The following is a 27,909-nucleotide window of genomic DNA, read 5'->3' on the forward strand; positions in this document are numbered from 1 at the left end:
AGTGGAAGGGACTCGTGAGGGGATAAGTGATTGGAAGACCCTGAGGTAGCAGGTATCGGGGGCGACATCTGAAGAGGTAAGTGACCCCGAGCGCCGTGGGAAACGTCCTGGGGGAGGAGGAAGCAGCGGAGCAGGGTCTGTATCTTGGCTCCGTGATGTGGCAGGAAGCCTGTGTTGACGTGCAGGAGAAGTCGGTGTATATTCTGGGGAAAAGGGGATGGGAGCAAGGTCCACCGGGCCAGGAGAACCGAGGAAAGCTTTGCCTCTGTCCCCACAGTCCCATTGGGTTCCTTATAAACTGGGAGACGAAATCAGCCTTAGCGGTTTGCAGTCTCTGGTCTGGTGACGCCTGATTCTTTCTTGCTTGTCGAGGGTTACCTGGCTGGCGTCTTGTTCAGAGCTTGTCTTGTTCTTCTGCCAGAGCGAGAACTATGTCATGGATCAAGGAAGGAGAGCTATCATTTTGGGAGCGCTTCTGTGCCAACATCATAAAGGTGAGGAGAGACCCACAGCATCAGTTGGCCTTCTGGTCGCTTGGGTAATCTTGTATCAAAACTTATTAAAGATGAGCAGGCTATGATGTTGAGTGAAATTTAGTGATGCAACTAAGGAATCTTGGAATTGGGAGGTAACTTCCAGGTCTGCCTCTCTGGCAGTTTATTTTTCTAATTCTCACATTTTCAGGAAGCCCCAGACCTCCTGAGCAGCATAAATTGTTAGATCTTCCTTATAGAAATTGAAATTTGTTTCCCTGGAATTTTGATCTATTGTTCTTATTAATAACCTCTGAATTTAGATAGAATAATTAACTTTATTTGATGTGGTAGTAGAGCATATTGCTAGAGAGTTTTGGCCCTGGAGGCATACAATCATGAATGAAAGCCCTATTATTTTCAAGGGTTAAGTGAAGCATACAGAGAAAACACTAAGCAAAGTGTCTCATGTGTTTTTAGTATTGTTGGGGCTGTCTTTAAGCCATTCAAAGACTGTAGTCACTGTATTTCCTACATGCCCCTTGCTTTCCCAAATATTCCCTTAGTTCTTTCTCTGGGAATCATGACAGTGTTGTATCCTCTGCATATGACAGATTTGAGATCTTTGCCATTCAGCTCAGTTTTGCTTTTCAACCACAAGTTGTCAAACAGCAGGTAGCAGTGAATTTATGAGGCAGCAAACCTTATACTTACCCACTTACTCACACATCCAAATGTCAAATGATCTCAGGAAGCTAGAAATGGACAATAACTCCTCGGGGAACCACTATAGTTATGTGTTGGGAAGAACATGCTGCATGACTTGACTGGGACTTTTTTTTTTAAAGACAACATGTAGGGGATGCAAGTAGAAAATGTTGGGGAGGTGTGGAGGAAGCAGCAGTGAAGAGCCCCTCTGTGGAGGGAAAATGAGATAAGGGATGAATTTTTGCTGTGGTGGGCGCACTTTCCTACAGCAGGTAGGAAAGATATTTTGGGCCCCAAAATATCTTTTTTATTTGCTGTGAAGTGGCTCTTGATATTTAAGTTTTTGTAAAAATTCTGATGTTAGACCAAAAAATTCGAACAATACTAGTCCCTGTTCCTATGAGAGCAGTTGGGGAGAACTGAGGAGCAGGTGCCTCTTTCATGTGGAAGGTGCCCTCTGCATCCCACTGCCCCATCAGTTTCCTGCCTGTGCCTTCCAGTTGGGGACGAATGAAACCAAGGCAGTGGTAAAGAGCCTGTCATTAAAAGTAAGTCTAGGGCCTCCCCGGTGGCGCAGCGGTTGAGCTCTGGGTTGCGAAGCTGCCCGCAGCCTCTGCAGTACCGGTTCGATCCCCGGCTGCTCCCCGGCCTCCGGAGGAGGGTCCCACATGGCGCGCAGACCTCTCCTGCCGCCCACTGCTCCCCTCAGCAGTGTCCTTCGGTCCTTCTGCCTGCTCTGTTCCCCGCTCTGGCTCTGGTGAATTCTCTCACCCTCCCGCACTTCTGACTGTACCCAGTGCTTGTATAAACAAACAAACAAATAAATAAAACATGCCTCTGTTAAAAAAATAAAAAAAAAAAAACCTTTAAAAAAAAAAAAAGTAAGTCTAGGGGGCCTCCCCGGTGGCGCAGTGGTTGAGCGCTGGGTTGCGAAACCGCGCGGCCTCCGCGGCGCCGGTTCGATCCCCGGCTGCTCCCCCACCGGAGGAGGGTCCCACATGGCGCGCAGACCTCTCCTGCCGCCCGCTGCTCCCCTCAGCAGTGTACTTCGGTCCTTCTGCCTGCTCTGCTCCCCGCTCTGGCTCTGGTGAATTCTCTCACCCTCCCGTGCTTCTGACTGTACCCAGTGCATGTATAAACAAAACAAACAAACAAATAAATAAATAAATAAAACATGCCTCTATTTAAAAAAAAAAAAAAAAAAAAAAAAAAAAAAAAAAAAAAAAAAAGTAAGTCTAAAAGCACACAGACCTCAGTTTGAATCTCCACTTTACTGCTTCTTAGTGGTATGACTCGTGCAAGTCACTTGACCTTTCAAAGACTCAGGCTTTTTTTAACCTATAAAATGAAGATAATACTGTTTGCTTTACATGTTGTATAATAAAAACAAGTAAGATGAAGTATAAGAAGTGGAGTATAGTTCCTGGCAGGTACTAAGTGTTCAATAAACATATAAGTAAAAGTGCTTACTACCCATTTATTGAACTAAAATTACAAAATACCCAATTCTCTTCCTCAAGGCTTTTGTTTTAGCTCAATCCTGTTGGCTTGGGTGTGATGTCTCCTTTGTCCCTGGAGAGTATGTGATTGCTCATCCCTTGTCACCTTGCTTCACAGGCAGGGCCAATGCCCAAACACATTGCATTTATAATGGATGGAAACCGCCGCTATGCCAAGAAGTGCCAAGTGGAACGGCAGGAGGGCCACTCACAGGGCTTCAACAAGCTGGCTGAGGTGGGTATAGGTAGCAGAACCCCAGGGGAAGACTAGGCCCTGTGTTTGCTGTGGTTTGTGAGTGTTGTTGTTTATAGCTTCTTGTGTTTTATTGCTTGCTTGCTAACTGTAGATCTCATTTGGCATTAACAGAAAATTAAATATTAGAAAAAAGAACAAAATTGTCTTTTCTACCACCAAAATTGTCTTTTCTATCACAGTTTATAGTTTTCTGGGCCTTGTGCCAGTCTTTGTGATATGACCTGACATGACTTAGCATTGATACAGTTGCATCTACAATTTGATAACCTTATTTTTACCTGACATTTTGGCAAGATAGATATATAGCCTTTCTAACTGTGTGTTTTAACTTTGACTGTATGACTTTGAAATATTTTATCATGCGGATGTGACATAATTTGTTTAGCTGCTCCATTGGATATTTATAAATAAACATTTATATATAGTATTATTGCAGAATAAGTTCTCAGAAGTGGTATTTGTGATGCAAAACAAAGCGTGACTCTCCTTCCTAGTTTGCCTGAGGCCAACTAACTTCTCAGGACACAGGCCTTTCAGTGCTTAAACTGGGGGATATGCCAGATAAACCAGGACATCACTGTAAGCAAAGGTCATGAACATTCTGTGATTTTAATGCATATTGCAAATTGGGAAACATTACATTTAACAACATGAATGGAAATATGGCCTATAGCCCCCATATCTCAGCTCCCTAACACAAGAGCACAGCCCGATGCCAGGGCAGTGATGTTCTTTGCCTTGAGCAGTTGTGGGGTTCCCTCCATAGGGGGAGGCCTTTAGGCTTGTTGGGGTTCTCTCCACAGCGGTTGCCTTTAGACTTGTTGCCCGCAGCTGCTCTGTGTGACTGGGTCAGAGGCAGTGTTGCCTTGTGCTTAGGAATGTAAGCTCTGGAGTCCCTCAGAACTCATTGTACTATTACTCTGCCACTTCCTGGCTCTGTGACTTCCAGCGAGTTATGTGACTTCCCTTTGCCTCAGTTTCTTCATCTGTAAAAGGAGATAATGATAGTGTCTACCTTAGGAGATTACTTGAGGATTAAACAAGACAACCCAGTGGAAAGCTTTGGCACAGGACTTGGCATAAAGTAAGTGCTCAAAGAACGAAGCTGTTGCTAGCAGCCGTGTCGACTGAGGTCACTGGATCAGAGCCAGCTGAGGTCTCTCTCTATGTGTGGAAGATCTGTAGGGCCAGAACCCGTTCAGGTGTCAGCTTCTCATTGGTAATTTTCCTGAGGTAGCAGTGAATCAGGGTGTGTCTGTGTGTGTTGAAAGATTAGCAAGGCAGTTGTTTAGCTCTGTTCTGTTCTGCTGGATTTTCTTCTGTCCCCTATCTTTAACACCCAGATTCCCCATCTCAAAACTGTTATCCTTAGATCCATTTTGTTCTCCACCTTTAGCGATTGTGAGTTGGAACAGCCCCAAAGGACCAAGTCTGAGTTTTACCTTTTTTTACATCGAGATAAAATTTCATAGTGAAATGCACAGATTTTGAGTTTTTACAGTGGCATTCACCTGTTTCCTCTCTCTAGAAAGTTCCCTTGTGTCCCTTTCCAGTCAAACCCTGAACCAACTCTTTCTCATTCTCTAGGCAACCACAGTTCTGAATCACTAGAGATGAGTTTTCGCTATTCTAGAGTTTCATATAATGAATTCAGAATGTAGCATTGTGGACTTTTGACACATTTCTTCTACTCTCCACACCTGAGTTTTATATAGGTATGGAAACAATAATGTCATTTTCAAGTGGTTGTTGAAGAACTCATGAAATGTATGTGAAAACCCTTTGCAGACTGAAGTTCTACACAGCTGTGTACTTGTTGCTTTTATTCTTATAATTCATCAACCTCTCAGTCTACTGAATAGCAAAGTTATGCTGTGAGTAATAATACCTTGTGTTTTTATATTGTTTGTTTGCCACCTTGTGAGGTATGGATTATGATCCCATTTTACAGATAAGCAGCCTTAGGCCCAAAGAAATTAAATGATTTGCCGACAGTCACATAGCAAGTGCATGATGGCAACAGGGACTAGAACCAAAATCCTGATTCTCTGGACAAAGAGTTCTTTCCAGAAGAAAGTGGTGTCGGCATAGTAGATGCGCTAAGTTCATGTTTTTTAGTTTCTCAAGTGATGGCTTTCTGCATGTTTGGCTTATTATCCTGAAAGAAGCACTGTTGGTATTCTAGCTTTACCCAGGTTTGGGGAGGAGAAAAGTCTGTCTCCTCCCTTCATCACTGAGTGGGAGTCGAGGCATCTCTTATTTCCCTTCCCACTCTTCCTCGTACCCTAGCTCCTTGCCTTCTCCCCTCTCAGACTCTGCGCTGGTGTTTGAACCTGGGCATCCTAGAGGTGACGGTCTACGCGTTCAGCATTGAGAACTTCAAACGATCCAAGAGTGAGGTAGACGGGCTAATGGATCTGGCCCGGCAGAAGTTCAGCCGCTTGATGGAGGAACAGTAAGATGCTGTCAGAGGGCAGAGCATGTTCTTCCACCACTCCATCCTTCCCCTGACCCTCAACTTTCTTATCTGAGGCTTCTTTCAGGAACTCTGTATTCTAGCACTGATCTCATTATTAAGCTGGTTTTACTCATTTTTTAATAGAGGTATTTTACAGAATTTGAGGACAAGTAGAGCCAGCCTCAAGAAAAACTGAAACCAAGATTTGAAATCCATTAGGTGTATTCTCTTCGTACACTTCCTTCCTTTCCTCTATGGACCAGATTTCTCTGCTTCAAGAGAGCACCCCAGAATGAACCATATGCCTTAATTGACCAACCAGTTTCTACCCCAGGGCCAATAAATTGTGGCCAGGGGAATAGAGTGAAAGAAATGTTGAAGAAGTCATTTTCTGCTGTGCACTCATCCCTAAAGTTTAACTATAGTCCCTGCGTATTCTCTCGGAAGGGGCAGGATGATGCACGAAAGGCCTTTATGGGGAAGCGTCAGGCCCAGTATTAGCTATAGCTTCAGTGACACTCTTAGGTGTCAGTTAGTTTAGCTTTGGTCGCAAATCTAGAAAGGGGCAAAGAGGAAGTTGGATGGAGGGTGTTAGCTTCACAGTAGAACTGTCTGCAGCCAGGACTGTCCAAGGCTTCATTCCAGCGGTTCTCTGCCCAGCTTCTCCTCCTACTAGGCCAGGAAGATGATTGAAAGAGAGCCTAGAGTTCTAGCAGAGCTGGGCCTAGAATACTTCTGGCACTTCTGTCTCTGTGCAGGTCAGGGTGGGGGCAGGTTAGGCAGCCTTCTCTTTGTCTACATTAGCATGGTGAAACTCTCTGCCCCGGACATAACTACATTACTTTTTTTTTTCCCTTTGGCAATAAGCCTATGTGACTCAGAGTTCCCACTCAAGGGGAAGGGTGGAGACATGGGACATATTCCAGGTGTTCAAATTCTTCTGTACTTCACACGACTATCACCTCCTATAAGTGCTTATACCGTGTGCCAGGCCCTGGACCTAACATGTATTCTCATTTATCTCATGAGAAAGATATTAGCCTAGTGTAGAGAGGAGGAAAGAAAAATCTAGAGAAGTCTAGGCATACACCTTGTGTCACATAGCTGTCAGTTAAGCAGGGGTAACTTGCACACCTAGATCTTTCTGACTCCAGAGCTGAGCTGTCTTCTACTCTGTAGTCTCAGAGTTCCCGAAAGATCAAAATGCATGTCCCTAAAGGTGTTGCTGAGATCGCTCTAATCTGTCAGTAATAGAGAAAGTGGTCTGAGGTTATCATGAAGTCATGGATGGAGTGAGACGAAATTTTAGCAGTGGTTTTCCAGCAGTGCAACACAGAACCCCACAGTTCTGAGGAGTGGGTGTGCAAAGAACCCAGAGCAAGTGTGATATAGGATACTGGTGTGCATTTACCTATTTCCTGCACTTGGCTTCTGTTTGTTTAAGATTTGCTTTGAAGAAATGGTTTTTTGGCTAAAAGAAAGTTGGAAAACCACTGGCCTTGTTCATTTTCATGTGTTGGAAAACTGGAGCCTAACATCAAGAAGAGAAAGGCTTGCCCAGGGTCACATGGCAAACTGGTGGCAAAGCCAGGTCAGGAACCCAATTCTCCTGCCTGCCCACCAGGTCTCCTCCTCTATAGACTTGCTCAGGTCATGTGCCTGATGCTGACAATGAGCATCTTCACATATCTTCTCTCAGCACAAGCCACCCTGCATGGTCAGGCAGCCAGTAAGTGGTTGCACTAGGACTTGAATCTAGGTATTTTTCAAAGTTAGCCTTGATTTGACTAGACATTTGTATACTAGCTCCAGTGGGTTCTCAAAAATAGGTGATGAGATCTTTATTCACCCTTGAAGAAATGTGCTTGAGAAGAAATGTGTTTGGGGCCTGCTGGACACCCCAAACCCACAGTATACCTCTTGATATTACACTCCTATTTTCTAGTACTGGTCATTCCGTTTCTCCATAGCCTTTGCATTGAAACAGTTGGGTAACAGTGAATTCTAGCATGCTGGGTAAAGTTTGGGAATAATACCCAGGTGGTGTGATGCTGTGATTAAGGAGATAGGCTCTGGGGACCAGACTCCTAGCTTCAAATTCTGGCTTTCCACTCTCTAGTAGCCTGATCTTGAGCAAATTACCTAACCTCCCTGTGCCTTAGTTTCCCCATCTATGAAAGGGGGGTGATAGACCAGTGTCTGGCACTTAGATGTCACCGTTATGACATTTAACCAGAAGATACAGAAGTAACTAATAATACAGCTCCTGCCCTGAGGAGTTTATTCATTTGTCAAAATGGGACAAACATATTACAGAACATTTAAATGCAACTCGCCAGTGTATAACACACGTGATACGTTACAGTGCATGGCAGAGTTTGGGTTCTCAAATCAGACGACATGGCTTTCAGTCCTGACACTGCACCTGATGGCTGCATGACCTTGGGCAATCCCCTCTGACTATCCTGAGTGAGCCTCGGTTGCCTGCCATAAAAGGAGGAATGTAGGAAACTCCTTTCAGAGCTGTCGAAGGGAACGTAGTGGAAGAATACATGTAGGGCCATGCCTGGCACACAGGAAAGCGCTCACCAGCTGGCAGTGGAGTGTCCTCTCAGCTGCTTGCTCTCTCCAGCTCAGCAGGTGCTCTGTCCCAACCCTGCCTCCTTCCCCCCAATCAGGGAGAAACTGCAGAAGCATGGGGTATGTATCCGAGTCCTCGGTGATCTCCACTTGCTGCCCTTGGATCTCCAGGAGCTGATTGCCCAAGCTGTGCGGGCTACCAGGAACTATAACAAGTAAGTTTTCAGATTTCTCCTTAGGGTCCTTTGATGCCGTGCTAGCTTTAGGGAGGCATAGTATGCATTTGATGCAAGAGGCTTGACAGGGAAGGGGATGGGAATTGCAGTAGGCTTTCAAGAAATTATTTTTCTGTCCTACCTTTAACCCGTGGGTGGGCTGACCTTGAGTTATGGATAGAGAGGGAGCAGAGTTCAGTAATCCAGACTGCATTATATGTGGCTCTTGAAGATAATGTAGGTTTGGCAGTGGATTTACTTCTCACCAAATTACCTCACTATTTTCATTTGTGCAAATTTCACAGTGATTTGCATCCTCTGAAAGCTGATTGGCAGGGAGGAGAAGGTTAGGAGGGTAATAAGGGTCATTTAATATTTTTCTTAATCAAAACTAATACCATGTTTATTTTTGGAAAACATAAGAAATTCATCGTCTTTCTTTTCAGAGGAATCCACAGTCAGCATTTTGGTATGTGCTTGCTCTTCCAGGGAAGGGTGCTCTGTAATCCAGTTAGTGATGCTATTCGTAACCTGCCCCCTTGTGGTTCTTCCACTCGCAGGTGTTTCCTGAACGTCTGCTTCGCATACACATCTCGCCATGAGATCAGCAACGCCGTGAGAGAGATGGCATGGGGAGTGGAACAAGGCCTCCTGGACCCCAGGTAGCCCAGTTGTTCAGCCTTGTCAGGAAGACAGGAGCGCACCAAACTGTAAAATCCCTCCTAAGCCATGTATTTGGGCCAGAAGTCAAATCAGAGGTGCATGCAGAAAGGTTGGGGTGGGATTAGCTTAGTAAATTTGGCTTCAGAAGTTCTCCACACACCAAGAAGCCTTGAAAAAATGGCACAGCAGGTGGCAAAGGTGTGACATCAATAAAAAACAATGCCCTCCAGGCCCTTTGACCATGTTCTAAGAATGCTTTTTCAGGAATGCAGCTTCTTGGCGGCATTGGCCCTTAGGGTTCTCGTGGTGCAGTTTCATGAGAGAGGGTATTTTTCTTTCTTTCTTTTTTTTTTAAAGATTTATTTATTCATTCATTCATTTTTCTTTTTTTTTTAATAGAGGCATGTTTTATTTATTTGTTTGTTTGTTTTTTGTTTGTTTATACATGCACTGGGTACAGTCAGAAGCGCGGGAGGTTGAGAGAATTCACCAGAGCCAGAGCAGGGAGCAGAGCAGGCAGAGGGACTGAAGTACACTGCTGAGGGCAGCAGCGGGCAGCAGGAGAGGTCTGCGCGCCATATGGGACCCTCCTCCGGTGGCTGGGGAGCAGCCGGGGATTGAACCGGCGGCGCAGAGGCCGCGGGCAGCTTCGCAACCCAGCGCTTAACCGCTGCGCCACCGGGGAGGCCCTATTTATTTATTTATTTATACAAGCACTGGGTACGGTCAGAAGTGCGGGATGGTGAGAGAATTCACCAGAGCCAGAGTGGGGAACAGAGCAGGCAAACCAACGAAATACACTGCTGAGGGGAGCAGTGGGTGGCGGGAGAGGTCTGCGTGCCATGTGGGACCCTTGCTGGTGGCCGGGGATCAAACAGGTGTTGCAAAGGCTGCGGGCAGCTCCGCAGCCCAATGCTCAACCACTGCTCCACCAGGGGAGGCCCAAGAGAGGCTATTTTTCTTCCTTCCTTCCTTCCTTCCTTCCTTCCTTCCTTCCTTCCTTCCTTCCTTCCTTCCTTCCTCCCTCCCTCCCTCCCTCCCTCCCTCCCTCCCTCCCTCCCACCCTCCCTCCCTCCCTCCCTCCCTCCCTCCCTCCCTCCCTCCCTCCCTTCCTTCCTCCCTCCCTCCCTCTTTCAATTTGTTTATGATTACAGAACTGGGGTATAGGCCAGAGGCACAGGAGGTGAGAGGATTGACCAGAGACAGAGTGGGGAACAGAACAGGCACATAGACCAAAGCACATTGCTGAGGGGAGCAGCAGGCGTGTCAGGAGAGGTCTGCTGAGCCATGCGGGTAGCTCCTTGGCCGGGGATCAACCTCACACTGCAGAGGCTGTGGACAGCTTCAGGGCGCTGTGCTAAACACCTTGCACCACCAGGGAGGCTCGATAGCGTATTTTTCAGAAAGAAACTTGTTATCATTAGCAGAATAGTGGAATCCTAATTATTAGAGCTCTCTTATTATTAGTGTAATCTTTGGTGGTAATGGTATTAGTAAACTAAGAATAGCAATAGTTAAAATAATAGTAACGGAAAGCAACCCAGGCAGTGTGTTGTGTTTTGTATTTTACTAAGTCATTAGTCTCATGTGTTAGATGTTCAAGGTCTTTTCTCCATTTTGTAAATAAGAAAATTGAGCTCAGCATTAAGGTGACTTTCCCAAGGTCATTCCGTTGATCAGTGCCAGAGCTGGAACTCGTATCTAAAGCTGCCTGATTCCAGGCTGCTTGTCCTTTATCTCTATTATACGGGACCTTGGGACACAGGATTTTTTCTGATTGCATTACTTATAATTTGATTTATCTGGCAAACAAAATAAAAAATCAAGACGATGCTCAGTAAGAATGGATTAAATAAGAAGAAAAAGAGACTGTTGTAAAGGCTATTTTATGGATCCCTCTCTTCCCCAACGGCTGGGCGGTCTTTCTGTGACATGTCACTTGCTCATTCAACAAATACAATTTTTTAAGTGAAACTAAAGGCATGTCATGTTGCTATGCATAGGGAATGCAGTAGAAAGAACAAAAATACTTATTTCCTGCTCTTGTGGTGCTCTGGTAAGGGAAGCCAACATTAATAAAGATTTTACAAATTAGCATCAAAATATAATTGTGATAAATGCTATAACGATATAGTACAAGAACTTATATTAAGAGTGCTCGGCTTGGTAAGAAAGGCTCTCCCAAGGAAATGAAAACTGACCTAAGAAGAGAGAATAAGCAATAACTGGAGAAAGGCAACAGCTTGAGGAGCTTGTTGGTTGCAGAAAAACTATTGGAATCATTCTGTTGAGTTGTTGGAAAAGTCATGATGTGTTTTTTATTTGAAAAACATAGAAATAATGCATCATGACTTTTCCAACAGCCCGATAGTAGCGAGTACCTGGGAGGGGGCTTGGATTAAGGTGATGATAGAAGAGATCCAGCAGATTCTGTCAAGAGCAGAGAAGTAGGGGTAGCTGAAAGGACAAGGACAGACTCTGGGAAAAGGATATGTTAAAGGTGATGCCAGGGTTTTGGACTTATGAAGCAGTGGGAGATGGTGCCCTTCAAGGCCTAGGGAACTCTGTAAATGGATCCAGTTAGAGGAAGAAGATCAGGAGTTGGCTTTGGCTGTACTGCAGATTTTGAGCAGAGATGTGCCGTTGAGAGAGAGGGATGGAGATGTCAGCGTGGAGATCAGCTGCTTGTCAGCTATAATGGAGACAGAGAGACTGAGAGGAAGCTGAGGGGTGAGTGAGAAGAAGAGAGCACCTTGGATGGCGTTCTGAGAACTCTCTGCAGCTGGTTAACGAAAAATGAGCCTGAAGATTAAAAAGAGAATGAGCAGCCAGACAGACAAGATGGAAAACAGGGCTGCCAGCATTTCAGAAGGCAAGAAAAGGGAACTTGTTGGTGTGTGGAGGGGACGGGACCCCGGTTGGAGCAACAGTGTCTATAGCGAACCAGTCAAGATGTGGGGTGAAAATGGACTGTTGCAGGGGGCTAAGAGGAGCAGATTTAAGTGGGGCCTGGCAGAGAGATGAAATACATAAGTAGATGAGGGACATGTAAATAGATGCAAGCTACTGGTAATTTTCTAATTGTCTGGGGGGCGAGTTCATAATTATGATATTACTGTATTTTACAATTAATGTTTCATGGAGTCCTTTTCTATGAATTCAATAGTATGTTAAAATAATGACAAGGGATAAGTGTTTATGCTAGAAATCAAGCAAGCAAGCTCTTTTAAGCAAGCAGATTTAACATGCCTTCGTGCCCAGGACTAGAAATCTGATCTTGACCCCAAGTCAGGATGCTTTATTCTCATACCACATTGTAGTAACCACTGACCTTTAGCTCTGGCTTCTTGCCCAGCAAGATTTTCTTGGCCCTGCATGGTTTAATACTTCCTACGTGGGGTCAGTTATGTAGTCATGGAGTGGCCTGGGTAGGATAACCAAGGCAAGGAGACTTTCATCTCAACCCACCAGCTCATGGGGCTTCATGTTCAGCTTGCACTGGGCTAATGAGAATCTGAGACTGCTCTTTGCATCAGTCGACTGTAGACAAATCCGCATTTATTAGGGATTTGTCGATGAGTTAACTAGTTAGACACTACCATTCCAGTAACTGGACTTTTTTTTTTTTATTTATTTTTACATATACAAGAACCAGGGTACAGGCCAGATGTGTGGGAGGGTGAGAGGATTCACCAGAGACAGAGGGGAAACAAAACAGGCAGACTGACTAAATACACTGCTGAGGGGAGCAGCGGGCAAGGCAGGAGAGGTCTGCTGCGCCATGTGGGTTTCTCCCCGGCCGGCCAGGATTGAACCTGTGCTACAGAGGCTGCGGACAGCCTCACAGTGTGATGCCCAACCATCTGTGCCACCAGGGAGGCCCTAGCTGGACTTTTTCTATTCTCTTATCTCTCCCATCCATCTACTCACTTTCCTTTCTTCCAGGGAATACAATTTCCAGGTCATATTAGTACATTATTTTTTGAGTCTAACATTATAAAAGAAGGAATTAGATTGAGCATAGAGGATAGTTTATAAACTCACTGAATTACCTTGCTGATGACTTGCCCCCCCCCCCCGCCCCGTATCCCCTGTCTTCCTCTTAAAATAATTGTGATGATAATAATTGCTAACATCCTCTGTCAGGTATTTACTAAGTATTCTGTGTGTATTATTTCGTTTAATTCCTAAACAGACCCTGTGAAGTACTGGTTTTAATCTCATTTTTTTTCTTTCACTTTTTTAATCCCCATTTGATTTTATTTTTAAAGATTTTTGTAGTTATACAAACACTGGGGTACAGGCCAGAGGCATGGGAGGGTGAGAGAATTCACCACAGACAGAAGAAGGAGTAGAACAGGCCGAAGGACTGAAGTACACTGCTGAGGGGAGCAGTGGGCAAGACAGGAGAGGTCTGCCTTGCTATGTGGGAATCTCCCTGGCTGGCTGGGAATCGAACCAGTGCTACAGAGGCTGCTCACAGCTTCACAGTGCTGCGCTCAACCCGCTGCCCCACCGGGTAAGCCCTTAATCCCCATTTTAAAGATTAGAATATTGAGGCACAGCGAGGTTAAGTAACTTGTCCAAGTTCACATGCTTGGTAACCCTTGGGACCATGATTTCAACCTAGCTTCAGGGCTTGTGCTCTCATTCACTGTTACACTGACGGCTGTATAGAAAGGTTGAAATGAATAATAACACAATAAAAAAAGCAAAAGTAGGGCCTCCCCGGTGGCGCAGCGGTTGAGCGCTGGGTTGCAAAGCTGCCCGCAGCCTCAGCGGCGCCGGTTCGATCCCCGACTGCTCCCCAGCCACCGGAGGAGGGTCCCACATGGCGCGCAGACCTCTCCTGCTGCCCGCTGCTCCCCTCAGCAGTGTACTTCGGTCCTTCTGCCTGCTCTGCTCCCTGCTCTGGCTCTGGTGAATTCTCTCACCCTCCCGCGCTTCTGACTGTACCCAGTGCATGTACAAACAAACAAATAAATAAATATACATGCCTCTTTTTAAAAAAAAAAAAAAAAGCAAAAGTAATAATTATTATTGGATCTTGGGCCGCCCCTGGTGGTGCAGGCGGTTGAACGCAGTGCTGTGAAGCTGTCCGCAGCCTCTGCAGCGCAGGTTTGATCCTGGCTGCCCGGCGAGATACCCACATGGCACGGCACACCTCTCCTGTCTCCCTCGCTGCTCCCCTCAGCAGTGTATTTCAGTCAGTCTGCCTGTTCTGTTCCCTACTCTGTCTCTGGTGAATCCTCTCCCCCCCACATCTCTGGCCTATACCCCGATTCTTGTATGCATGAATAAATAAATCTTAAAAAAAATTAATTATTGGATCTGTGAGGTAGGCATTACACTAAGAGTTTATTGTGCATATTCTTTTTTTTTTTAAAGTTTTATTTATGCATACAAGAACTGGGGTACAGGCCAGAGGTGCAGGGTTGAGAGGATTCACCAGAGACAGAGTGGGAAGCAAGAGTCCTAGGTTGTTTTAAAATACATTATGAAGGACTTACTAACCTATAAACTCTTCAGATTCAGAGAAACCATATGTAATAATTATTTCTTAGATCTGTTTTCAATGATTTGCTCCTTCACTTATTCAAGCATGTATTGAGTCATCCTTTGTCTGGGGAAGGCCCTGTGCTGGAAGAACCGGGTTCAGAGATGAGTGTGTCAAGGGACTTAACTATAAGCAGTCACATTAGTTCGCACGCACAAGTAAGTCCTCTCTGCAGCTGTATGCCTCTGTGCAGGGCATAGCTGGTTCTGACAAGAGAAGTGATCAGAAGTGATCAGCTACCAGAGTCATCTTATTACAACACAAATCCAGTTATAAGTATTTGTAACAGAAGAAATCATGCTGTAAACAGTTTACACCCTGAAGGATGCTTTGTTCGCTGATGTTGTAATAGATCACTATACCATGTCTTGTTTTTAAGAATGCCTCATGTCATTACTTTTAATGACTGTAGAATATATCTTGTCTTAATTTACTTAACCAATCTGCTACTTGTTAAGTAAAACATATAGACTATTTCCAGTTTCTCATCATTACAAATAATGCTACAATGAAATCTGTGAATTTAACTCTTGTATGCATTTTGGAATTGTTTCCTCAGAGTCTGGGTCTGGATATTACCCTTTCATTTTATTTTTGCCAATATATTTTTATGTTTTTTTTTTTATATAAAGTTTCTTTTTCTTTTTTTTTTCTTTTTTAAAGATTTGTTTATTTATTTATTTATACAAGCACTGGGTACAGTCAGAAGCGCGGGAGGGTGAGAGAATTCACCAGAGCCAGAGCGGGGAGCAGAGCAGGCAGAAGGACCGAAGGACACTGCTGAGGGGAGCAACGGGCAGCAGGAGAGGTCTGCGCGCCATGTGGGACCCTCCTCCAGTGGCCGGGGAGCAGCCGGGGATCGAACCCGCGCTGCAGAGGCTGCGGGCAGCTTTGCAACCCAGCGCTCAACCGCTGTGCCACCGGGGAGGCCCACCAATATATTTTTATGTTAACTATTCTAATTTTGGAGGTAAAAATTGGTGTTTTACTTTGATTTAATAGTCATAAATCAAACTTAATATTTAATATATACTTATATTTATTGAATTTTATAAGTCATTACATTATACATTTATTACATGACATTATTTTAGATTTTACATTATATTAATTCATGTTAATGTTTAATATATAAATAAATATTAATAGTATTTCTTAAAAGCCTCCATGTAGACCAATAATGTCATTTGTTGTAGGCTTTTATTGTCTGAAGTACAGATGTTCTGTTTTCATTTTGATAGTTTATCTTTCCCTACTTAAGAGTTATTTCATTTTGGGTAAGAATTCTGCCCACTGGTAGAAACAGGTAGAGCAGACAATTTGAGACATACCAGTTAGGACTGGTTATATTCTTTATTCTTCTTCTTTGTACATAGCCCTTTATAGTTCTCAGGGAACCTCAAATTTGTTACTTCATTTGGTTTGACCCTTACAATTACCTATAAGGTGATACGTAAATATGATGACAGATGTGCCCATTTCAAAGATACGAGACCTGAGAAATTCTGTCATTTATACGGGATCTCTCCTATCTTAATTGGAGAATTAAGACCATGTTATGAGAGAAGGCTGTTGGTTACTGAACCAGAGATCTTCCTATTGCCTGGTCATAAATGAATATTGTTTCCCATGTGACAATACAGAAGTAAATCTCTCTCATCTGCACAAGGATACCTGAGAAATGGAGTAACTTACCCAGAGGCACACAGCTGGGAAGTGTCTCATTTTGAACAGTCAGCCCAGATCTCTGCTTTTTTGGTTATGCTCCCACAAGCATGTTCCCACCAAGAAATAGATTATCTTCTGGACCCTCCCTGAGATGCAAATCTTACCACTTGGAGATTCTTAATTTGGCCTCTGGGTAGCTCTGGGTAGGGCAGATAAACAGTGTTCTTGGAGTCAACAGGTACCAGCTGTGCAAAAACCCTCTTTCCATGGAAAGTCTTACTTCAGATAAATGCTGTCAATTCCCAGTTTCCTAATCCCATCTCCTTTCTGAATATGTCTACTTGGGAAAACTTATCAAACACAGGAAGCTCGCTTATGTTGTTTTGAAAAATCCTTAGTAATGTGGGTTTTTTGCAGTGTTTCAAGTGTCCATATGACTTTTAAAATTTAAAAAATGTTCTTCATACTAAATTCAAGCAATAACAAAGACACATAAAGTAAAAAGAGGTGATCTTTCCCTTCCCTTTTATCTGACCTTTCAGAAGTAATCACCATTCATTGTGTGGTGTCTTTCTTTTTTTTAAATTTATTTTTACTTTATATAATTCTTACATCATTTTTCATTTTTGCAGTGTATGCATTTTCATTTTCTAGACTTTGTTCTTTGTATGTATGTACATACATGCATGCATGCATACATGTTTACATGTGTGTTTGAGAGATAGAATTTGTATATGTTTTCTACACTTATGTTTTCAGAAACATGCCTTTATCGCTTAATATTAGATCTTTGACATCCTTCCACATCAGTGCATTTAGATTTGTCTTTTTTTTTCCCAAAGATTTATTTTTATTTATGCATACAAGAACTGGGGTGTATGCCAGAGGTGTGGGAGGGTGAGAGGATTCACCAGAGACAGAGTAGGGAGCAGAGCAGGCGGAGCTACTAAAATACACTGCTGAGGGGAGCAGCAGGTGAGATGTGAGAGGTCTGCTGTGCCATGTGGGTTAGCTCCCTGCCCAGGGATCGAACTCATGCTTCAGTGACCAGGAATAGCTCAATACACTGACACTTTAACCCCTGCACCACCAGAGAGGCCCCTAGAGTTGTTTTTATTAAAAGCAGTTGTATAGGGCCTCATCTGGTGGTGCAGGTGGTTGAGCACGGCGCAGTGAAGCTGTCCACAGCTTCTGCAGCGCGGGTTCAATCCTGGCCAGCGGGTGAGATACCCACATGGTGCGGCAGACCTCTCCTATCTTGCCCGCTGCTCCCCTCAGCAGTGTTTTCAGTCCATCTGCCTGTTCTGCTGCCCGCTCTGTCTCTGGTGAATCCTCTCACTGTCCCGCACATCTGGCCTGTACCCCGGTTCTTGTATAAATAAAATTCTAAAAATCTTGGGAAAAAAAAAAAGCAGTTGTATAGCATTTTATCAGATTGCTGGGTCATGTGGTGGGTACATTTTAAAAAATAAGATAGTTTTAATGAAGGACAGCACATTCTAATGTATACATCTGATTTTAGGTCTATAACTAAATGACTATGCAAATTATTCATCCTCTGAACCTTTATTTCCTTATCTATAAAATGAGGATAGAAATAAGTTATGAGGTCCTAAGGGGGTGGGTGGAAGCAAATATTGTTTAAAAATGAATGATGTAAAAGAAATTTTAAAAACTAATTAGAAAAAAAAAGAAATGTTATGAGGTGATAAGGATTACAATCGTTCATTTGTGAAACATTTGTTGAGACCCTCTGCCCACCTAGTAATGTTGGCTCGCGTATTTGATGGTGTTCTGTAAACTGGGGAGCCTGGTGTTAGGACGATCACCGTGCGAAACACAAAAAGAGATGCGTGCTTATCTTTGTCTCCTCCCCACTCTAGTGACGTCTCTGAGTCTCTGCTGGATAAGTGCCTCTACACCAACCACTCTCCTCACCCCGACATCTTGATACGGACTTCTGGGGAAGTGAGGCTCAGTGACTTCCTGCTCTGGCAAGTAGGTAGTTTCCAACTCCCATTCTGTTTGCATCTGCCTGAACACTGCAACCACACCCACAGAATAGATTAGAGAAGCTCATCCCCACTCCTAGCCATGTGGGCACCTGAGAACATGGGTGGGGCAGGGGCGTTGGGGAGCAGGGAGGGCGTGATTGAAATCTGGGGAAATGTGTCTGGGCTGTACCAGATAACATTTTCTCTCCCTTTCTCATCAGTCCCTGGCTTTGTGAGCCTGTGTGGGTCTTGCTCTTTAAAGTGCAAGGTCACCAGCCTGGAGGAAGAATCAAGGCTATCCAGCCATACTGAAAACTTCACGTGTGCCCTTGTTCAGAAAACGCAACTTGCACCTTATGTCTCTGAGCATAAGTTGCTGCGCTGGTGATCTGCTCAGTGTCCCAGCATCTCAGGGCTAAAACCTGACCTTGAGGTTACTAGTCTCTCTCCTTCAGAATAAAGGCCCCCAGCTATGCTAACACAGTTCACAAGGGACAGAAACTGTATGCAGACACCTTCTCAGGGACCAGCCATTGCCTCAACTCAGTTACCCTGCTGTAGGTTGTCCCCAAACACTTATATCCAAATAAGTTTGGTTTTGCTTATTTCCATCACCTGTTAACTTGGCCCTGAAAAGCACATGGCTAGGAGACGTCCTTGTTCAGGCAGAGGTTGGAGGAGAGAGACTCAGTTCGGAAGCAGGTTACATGATAAAGCACCAGAAATTTTTTTTTTTATAATAAATTTTATTTTTATATTCCCCATACAATTGCAACCCCCCCCATTCTGACCCCAATCCTTCCCCTCCCGCCCCCCACCCCCCAAAAAGTGTCTCTGGTTCATAGTTTTTTGTTGATTTTGATTTTCACTTTCTTATAGTTATTCATTTTCCTGGTCCCTTATTTAAGTTTTCTAGATTCCTGCTATGAGTGAGATCATCGGTATTTTTCTTTTTCTTTTTGGCTTATTTCACTGAGCATGATCCCTTCCAGCACCATCCATGTTGCTGCAAATTGCATGAAAGCACCAGAAATTTTAATGGACCATAATCTATTTTTTTTTATAGATTTATTTATTAATGCATACAAGAGCTGGGGTACAGGCCAGAGATGCGGGGGGTGAGAGGATCCCCCAGAGATAGAGTGGGGAACAGAACAGGCAGATTGACTGAAAACAAACTGCTGAGGGGGAGCAAGAGGGTGAGACAGGAGAGGTCTGCTGCACCATGTGGGTTGTTCCCTAGCCGGCCAGGGATTGAATTAGTGCTACAGAGGCTGTAGATTGCTCCACAGTGTGGTGCTTAACCCCTTGCACCACCATGGAGGCCCTGGACCATAAGCTTATTATTTTTTAAAAGATTTGTTTATTTATACAAGAACTGGGGTACAGTCAGAGGCACGGGAGGGTGAGAGAATTCACCAGAGACAGGGTGGGGAGCAGAACAGGCAGACAGACCAAAGACATTTCTGAGGGGAGCAGCCAGCGAGGCAGGAGAGATCCGCCTAGCCATGTGGGTTTCTCCCTGGCCAGCTGGGAATTGAACCCGCGCTGCAGAGTCTGCAGACAGCTTCACAGCGTGGCGCTCAACCTGCTGTGCCACTGGGGAAGCCCTGGACCATAATCTTAAAAGTGAACAAGATTTAGCTACTAAATATACTTTCAGTCTTTACTAGATTTGAAAAAGGTATAATGTGCAGCTAGTGATTCTGCAGCACACTCTGCTGGTCAGATCACATGTCGGTCGTTTAGCTTCTGGGCACTGAGTTTTAAGAAACTGAGTTGGTAAACTGGAGCACTAACAAGAAGTGCCCAACCTGGATATGCAAGGAATCTGGAAATCATGGCCTACAGGGAGTGAGTGAAGGATTGTGGTTTGAAAAAAGGAAGCATGGTCACAGTTGATTCTTTCAGGAAAGAATGTTGAGGTCCGGGCCTCCCCTGGTGTTGCAGGCAGTTGAGAACAGCGCTGTGAAGCTGTCCGCAGCCTTTGCAGCGCAAGTTTGATGCCTGGCCGGCCTGCGAGGGTCCCACATGGCACAGCAGAACTCTCCTGTTGTGCCCGTTGCTCCTCTCAGCAGCGTACTTCGGTCCTTCTGCCTGTTCTGTTCTCCGCTCTATCTCTGGTAAATCCTCTCACCCTCCCGCGAATCTGGCCTATACCCTGGTTCTTGTGTAAATAAATAAATCTTTTAAAAAAAAAAAAATGTTGATTCCTCCTTTGTGGGGGGAATATGGAAGTGACCATGTCAGAAATGATCCCTACAGTCTTAAAACTTAGAGCTAGTAGACAAAGACACATTCTTGGGAACAGATAAGTGTCAGTTCTAGTCTAGCTTTCAAACATTGAAAAGAATGTCACTTTGGAGAAGAAACAAACATTACAGAGAAAAGACCTGAAACTTTGGTTAAAAATGGGGAAGATGGCACTGGTTTAGCATAACAAGCTATCTGACAACTCAAGTTACCCCCCCATGCATGCTGAATTCCCTAGCACTATAGATATCAAACAGTGGCTGTCAAGAATGTTCCAAAAAGAGTTCTTACGTCAGTGTTTATTATTAAAGTTCACCTGACTCTGTGCTCTGTTTATGTACATTCGCTTGTTTCATTTTCATAGTCCCCTGAAAACTAGTTATTCTTACTACCCTATTTTACAGTTGCAGGAACAGACCCAGGGAGACCAAATAGATAGTAAATGGTGGAGCCAGAATTCAGAGTTAGGCAGTCTGGCCCCGGGGCCCATGCTCTTAACTACTGTGCCATACTCTGTACTTAAAAATAACAGTGGCAACTACCATTTGTTTGTTGCTGACTTTTATCAGTGTGTCTCCCAGATGACCTCTAAGGGCCAACAGCCAATAACATAATCCAGATGTTATTTCATAGTCCTAAAATTGGCTCTTAGAAAAATCCTGGTGGAAATGTTGATCTAGTCTCATGTTAGTTCTGCCTTGCTACAGGCAGGTGATCTAACTGCCTCAGATGACCGCTGCCCCATTAGAGAGTGAGTCAAGGCTGGCAGCAGCAGCTGCAGTGCAGGATGCCTGTGCCATCTCATCTCGGCTCTGGATCCTGCTCAGCCTGCCCCTTCTTTGGAAGCCTGACCAGGATGTCCCAGCAACATGTTACTAAATCATTCTCTCTTCCTCCCCAACTTTCCTAGACCTCCCACTCCTGCCTGGTGTTCCAACCCATTCTGTGGCCAGAATACACATTTTGGAACCTCTGTGAAGCCATCCTGCAGTTCCAGATGAACCATAGCATGCTTCAGGTAGGAGTCCAGGGCTCACCTAACTGGATGGGGTAGAAGAAAAGGGTGGCATTGCTGGACCACCGGCTATTCCAGGCACTTGTTAATAAGCATGTTAATGATGGTGCTAATAGTGATAGTTACCGCCACTAGTGTGTCATCCACTGTCTCATTTAATATGCCCAGGAAGCCAGTGAGGAAGGTATTGTTAACCCCACTTACACAAATGAATAAATCAAAAAGAAATTACTTCGTTAAGAACACATAGCCAGGGCCTCCCCGGTGGTGCAGCGGTTGAGCGCTGCTGGGTTGCGAAGCTGCCCGCGGCCTCTGCGGCGCCGGTTCGATCCCCGGCTGCTCCCCGGCCACAAGAGGAGGGTCCCACACGGCACGCAGACCTCTCCTGCCGCCCGCTGCTCCCCTCAGCAGTGTACTTCAGTCCTTCTGCCTGCTCTGCTCCCCACTCTGGCTCTGGTAAATTCTCTCACCCTCCCGCGCTTCTGACTGTACCCAGTGCATGTATAAACAAAACAAACAAACAAATAAAATAAATAAATAAAACATGCCTCTATTAAAAAAAATTATTAAAAAAAAAAAACACATAGCCAATAAAAGACATAACTGGGATTCAAGTTAAAAGTCTTTAATCTCTTTACTACAGAAGCCCAGGAAAGACTTCTCGGAGAAATGAGCCATTATTCCCCTTTTAGACTACTAAAAGATCATAGAACTGGAAGTATACAAAATCCAAGCCTCTTCCAGAAGGGATTAAGGAAAAAATAACACTGTCTATGTAGAAAGGCTTGCCAAGACTTGAACTTCTATGTTTAATTTAATTTAATTAATTAATTAATTTATTATTTTTTAAAGATTTATTTATTTACACAAGCACTGGGTACAATCAGAAGCACGGGAGGGTGAGAGAATTCACCAAAGCCAGAGGGGGGAGCAAAACAGGCAGACCGACGAAGTACACTGCTGAGGGGAGCTACGGGCGGCAGGAGAGGTCTGCGCACCATGTGGGACCCTCGCCCAGTGGCCAGGGATTGAACCGGTGCTGCAGAGGCTGCGGGCAGCTTTGCAACCCAGCGCTCAACCGCTGCGCCATGGGGGAGGCCCTCTATGTTTAATTTTAATCACTACATCTTGAAACAGGTCTCATCAGGAGGCAGAGTCTCCTGCATCTGATGAGGACTTAAGAATAGCAGTGCATGTGGTGATGGCTAAGATGTTGAGGCTCTACTCAGGCTCTTAGATGTTTCTATGTGCGTTTCTTATTTAACCCTCCCAACAATCCAGCAGGTTTTGTGTCCTCATTTATCAGATATGGGGACAGAGGGCAGAGTAACTATTCCCAAGCCACTGAATTTTAAACCCAGAGCTGGTGCTGCTTCTTAAGTCTGGAGTGTAATGGCCAAGGGGAGACACTGATGTAAGTCTGGATTTCTCTGTCCCCTTGGAGAATTTGAACACTCAGACACATGGTATCTTGCTTGGACTTATCACTGAAACAGGGAGTTCACATACCCTTGAAATCTGTCCCTGAATCCCAAGTCTGAAGCTCCTGGAATGTCAATAAAATCATGAAATCATGCATTTGATCATTTAGCCTAAGCAGAAATTGAAAGAGGACACTGAGTACAAGTGAAAGGAAAAACAGCAGCCTCGGTTGTCCACCGACAGTGAGGAATGAGTATCACATTTTCCCACATGACCAAAGCTCTCTTTTAAAACTAAAACTTTTTCATCCTTTTGTAACAAAACTTTCTGAAATGTCTTGTACAGAATTCATTGACACCTACTATACACCAGGCACTTGCTAATAATGGTGGTGATTAGAATAATCACATTCTAATGATGCTAATAATGGTAACGGAGACTACCATCTTTAATCACTTCACTTTACAGCCATGCCCTTGAAGGGTGAGACTGTTTACACTAGACTAGATGATCCCAAAATACTCGGCGCTGGTATATTTTTCTTTGTCCTTCCTTTCTTTTCCTACTGCTGTAAGTGGCTAAAATTGACAGCATTTTTCTCTCCCTTCTCTTCCTATTTACTGGTTTAAATCAGCTACAGGCAAGGAAAGCAGTTGGTTAAGCTGTTAGAATTATGTCTGTAAAGTGAGAATAAACTGCATGAAACCAAAGAATCTTGGTGCATGCCTCATATGAAACCAGAGAATCATGGTGCATGAGCTTTTGTGTTTGGGTTTTCTTGTCTCTTATTTGTCTGCCCAGAAGGGTTTTTTAAATATCTTCCCACATGACAAAGAAGTTACCTCAAGTTTCATATATTCCGTGAATATTTATTGGGTACCTAGCATGATTCAGGCACTGGAATATCAGGCACAGGAGATGTAGCACTAAGCCAGCCTGAAAAGATCCCTGTCTTCATGGAATGTCTTCTTAATTGAGGAGTTAAGTAATAAACAAGTAAATAGGTGTATAACTCCAGGTTATCATGAGGTGATCAAGATGGAGTAATGTGCTGGAGAGTAACGGAGAGCAAGAGGTACTGAATTGAGCAATCAAGAAAGGACTCCTTGAGGACGTGGTTTTAAGCCATGATGTAAAATATGAGGAGTAGCTGAACATGAATATCTGGGAGAAGAGACTTATTTTCTGCAAAGGGAACAGCGAATGCAAGAATACTGAGGTGGTAATGTTTGGGTCTTGGAAGAACAAAAGGAGAGACCAGAGTGCCAAGGGAGATGCATGTGTGGTGAGGCTGCATGGGAGCGGGTCTCCGATCGGAATCGGGTCTTATAGGCCATGGCGACAAGTCTGAAGAAATTTCATTGGGAAAATGACAGGATCTAATTTACATTTTGCAAAATCACTCAGGATTTTCAGGGGGCAGGAGTCGAGACCAGAGTCCAGGTGACAGACTGCCTAGAGATGGACAGTGGGCTGGTGCTATAGGGAAAAGGGAGGCTGAATGGGCTGGGAGGCGAGAGACAAATATAAGGGAAGCAAGTGAAACCCCCAGAGAAAGGAATTGATTTAAGTTACTCAAACACAGCTTCTGTGAGTACACATCTTTAGTGGGATACAGCACAAGGAGGGTACAAACGGGAAAGCAGACTTAGAACTTACTGATGAGATTTACTGCTAGTAGTGATGTGAATGCTGCAGTTCTGAAACCCCTTTTATGTGTTGTAGGATTAAGAAAAAATGAGTGCCAAAAAAAAAGAAAAAGAAAAAGAATGCAGGTATTAATGTTATTAGGAACCAAGACACTTAGGTTTGGGCCTGGGCAGTGTGTCAATAGTTTTGCTATTTCCTGGAATGGGGTAGAATGTGTTTAAAGACAACTGCTAGGAGTTCCATTTGGTACCTATTAATATATTAGGTACCAAATATATTGCAGACAGTTATTGAGCTCTTACCATGTGTCAGGCACCCTTTCCGTAGACCCTGTGTGGTGCTACAAAGTAGGTACGATTATGGCCCCTGTTTTAGAGTGAGGAAACCAAAGTTAAAATAGAGCTATTGACTGTCCTAAACCTTTTCAGGGTCTTTGTCTGGCTTTTTTCCTCAGGAGTTCTCAAAGCCCTTTTTTTTAGAAAATCTAGAATATTAGCAGAATACTAAAGGTAGAATCCAGACTAACAATATCCCAGCCAGTCTGGCCTTAGAAAAGAAGGTTGATCTTTCCAGTTTCTCCTTTTTACATTACTGTCTCATGATTGTACTGGACTCTTCATGGTTCCTTGTTCCCATGCCCTCCGGTCTCCTACATTCATGTCTGTGCTCTGGCGCTATCTTCCCAATTCCCATTGTTAGAATCTGAGCTTCTCTGTCTCTAAGTCCAGCCCTGTGTCTCCCTGTTCTTGAAGAAGCCAGGGCAGAGGCCAGCAAGCTGGGTGCTGGACCGGGCAGCTGACAGATGCTAAGGAGAGCGGGGACTCAGCTGCAGGCTGCTGGGGGCGAGACCTTGCTATCTGAAGGAAGCATGACAGGCTCCCAGTGGCCACCCATCATTCTTAGAAAATAGGAACTGTCAAAGGGAGATGATCTAGATTATGATGCAGCAGGTAGGAAAACGGGGTGGTGAAGGGGAGGGTGGCAGTGCAGAGCAGCTGACCCTCAGCTACAGACAGCGTGGATGGCTGGTCCATGCGAGGTCATTGACAGAGATGGGTAGTGTTTAGTCCACCTAATCTGTAAAGCTGCTATAATAGAGGGAGAAGATACATGTTCCCCTAAAACCTACTTTGATGCATCTGTCAGAGATTAAACACCAGGCTGGATCAATCGACCATTTCATTTCCAGTGCTTTTCAGGTAGTCACTAGCTTCTCAGAAGTTAGAAGCTTGAGCTATTGTATCAGACATTCCTGGCTTTGAATCATGGCACTGCCTACTAGCCGTATGATTGACTGGACAGTTACTTAACCCTTCAGAGTATCATTTTCCTCATCTGTAAAATGAAGAGTAATGAGGAGATGCACACCTGCCTCACAGTTTGTGATGAGCCAGTGCGGGCATGGTGCGGAGTGCAGTGCTGGGACGGGGCTCATTTTCAGAGAACTGTGGTCAGTGTCACTCATGCCATTTGTCTCTGGGCTCTTCATCAGACTGCTATCTCCACAGACACTTGGCATCTGCTCTTTCTGTCTCCAATATGTCTCTCCAGGCAGGGAGGCTCTGGGGGCACGTCAGGGCATCTTGTTTCCAGAAGGAGGCGCTCTGTCTTACGCAGTGCTGCTGGCCTGGCTGGGCATGTTGATGCGGCAGATGAGACTGACAGGACTTGTCACTGGCTAACAATTGTTTTGAAACCTAAGGCCTAAAGCCTCTGTCCAGACCTCGGCGAAGTAGTAGAGGACTTGAGACACTTGCAAATCACCCCCCTACTCTGAGCCTCTGTGTGTTTCCCAGGGATAGAAAATTTCTCGCAAGCTCTGTGTGCTTCATGTGTGCCCATGGAATGTATTCCTTTAGTGACGAAGACAGAGCAGTCCACGCATTTGCAGGCTGAGTAGGACACAGAGCCGTACACAGAGACCGTTAGTGCAAGCAGAATGTGGTTAGGAATAGGATACCAGGTCAGCAGCAAAGCGTAGTTTCTCACACGTGGAAACAGGCTTGGCAGGAGGTGCCCTGGACAAAGGCCAGTTAGAGAGGCAGGAAAGGAAAGCATCAGAGAGGCGTAGTGAGACCTTAGTTCTGCTCCCCAGGGATTTTCCCCTCTCCTGTGCCAGGAATATCCTCCCTTTCCTCCTAGGACCACAGGGTGAGATGAATTGACTATTTCACTCAGACAGGGTGCCCAAGCGCCAGTCTGCCCTCTAGGAGTCTAGTTTGTCTGGAGACACACAGTTGTAAGTGCTGCCAGGGAGCAGCTCACTGGTGTCGGAGGTGATTCCAGGCGCCCTGGGGGCTCTACGGAGAGCCTTCAGGGGCTTATTTTTCTAACAGAAAACATGGACTTGCCACTAATACCTGTTCTACCAGGCAGAATGCAGTAAGTGGCTTAAGAGAGCAGAACCTGCTTCTCAGGGGGCTCACTAGAGGGTCATTTGCTGCAGGTGTCAGGCTGATCTTCACACGGGAGGCAAGTATGGAGTCAAACTCCAGATAGTAGCTTAGGCAGCTGGGAGGATGGCACCTTCAGAGTGACCTGGGAAACCAAAGGAAATGACCTGATGGGCATGCCCCAGGCAGGAATAGGACCTTCCTTGCTGCAGAGAAAAGAATTAACTTGAAAATTTGCTGTTTGTCTGAGAGCCTGCTAATGTGCTGGAAGGGGGTTTTGCATATATTATCTCTAATCCTTAAAACCACTCTTCAAGGTAGGCACAGCCCCTACTTTACAGATGAAGAAATGAGGTTAGGAGAGGATTTGCCCAAAGCCACAAAGCTAGTTGGTAGGAGAGCTGGAAGTCAGATCCACATTTGCTGGGTTCCCTTCCAAGTGCTCACCTGAGGCAAATATCAAGAAATGCAGAGATTTCCGGCCCCAAACCAAGGTGGGCCCAGAACTGCCACTGTCCTGCCTGCACAGTATGGGCATCACCCATGGGACACTTCCTGGCCACACTGTGTCCCACCCCCCTGCCTCCCCCATCCCAGTTCACCCACACCTAAAAATGATCTCCCCACCCCAATCCCCACTTTTCTCTAGCAGAAGGCCCGAGACATGTATGCAGAGGAGCGGAAGAGGCAGCAGCTGGAGAGGGACCAGGCTGCAGTGACAGAGCAGCTGCTGCAAGAGGGGCTCCAGGCCAGTGGGGACGCCCAGCTCCGACGGACACGCTTGCACAAACTCTCGGCCAGACGGGAAGAGCGGGTCCAGGGCTTCCTGCAGGCTTTGGAACTCAAGCGGGCTGACTGGCTGGCACGTCTGGGCACCGCATCAGCCTGAGTGAGGCTGGCCTCCTGCCACTTTGCCCTGCCCTCTGCCTCCAGGGCTCCACTCCCCTTTCTTTTCTTGGTGAAAGGCAACTCCTTCCTGATGATGAATTGTGTTCCCTTTGCTTGGCAGGGGAGCCCTGGAGGCCAGATCTGCTGGCCACCAATACCTTTGGGCTGCCTGGGACAGTGGGGAGGCGCCTGGGGAGGGCTGAGGATGACTCTCCAA

The 27,909-nt window shown here is 45.1% G+C and overlaps 1 protein-coding gene across 4 annotated transcripts; it reads left to right on the forward strand.

Annotated features, from left to right (window-relative positions):
* Positions 1 to 431: 431 nt before the first annotated feature.
* On the forward strand, positions 432 to 27,860 carry DHDDS (dehydrodolichyl diphosphate synthase subunit; the record flags this gene model as incomplete). 4 transcript variants are annotated; one of them, XM_084243009.1, is made up of 8 exons in its annotated part: positions 432 to 494; positions 2,799 to 2,915; positions 5,249 to 5,391; positions 8,073 to 8,189; positions 8,750 to 8,851; positions 17,961 to 18,075; positions 21,235 to 21,342; positions 27,454 to 27,860. In XM_084243009.1, the coding sequence occupies 8 exons, from the start codon at positions 432 to 434 to the stop codon at positions 27,691 to 27,693; spliced, it is 1,005 nt and encodes a 334-aa protein (XP_084099135.1). In that variant the 3' UTR covers positions 27,694 to 27,860. The 4 variants fall into 4 exon arrangements, with proteins under 4 accessions (XP_084099135.1, XP_084099136.1, XP_084099137.1 ...); XM_084243010.1 differs by having other exon boundaries at positions 27,457 to 27,860; XM_084243011.1 differs by lacking the exon at positions 8,750 to 8,851 and having other exon boundaries at positions 27,457 to 27,860.
* Between the last annotated feature and the right edge of the window lie 49 nt (positions 27,861 to 27,909).

The sequence above is a fragment of the Talpa europaea genome (assembly GCF_964194135.1).
Source record: "Talpa europaea genome assembly, chromosome: 9".
Lineage (NCBI taxonomy): Eukaryota > Metazoa > Chordata > Mammalia > Eulipotyphla > Talpidae > Talpa > Talpa europaea.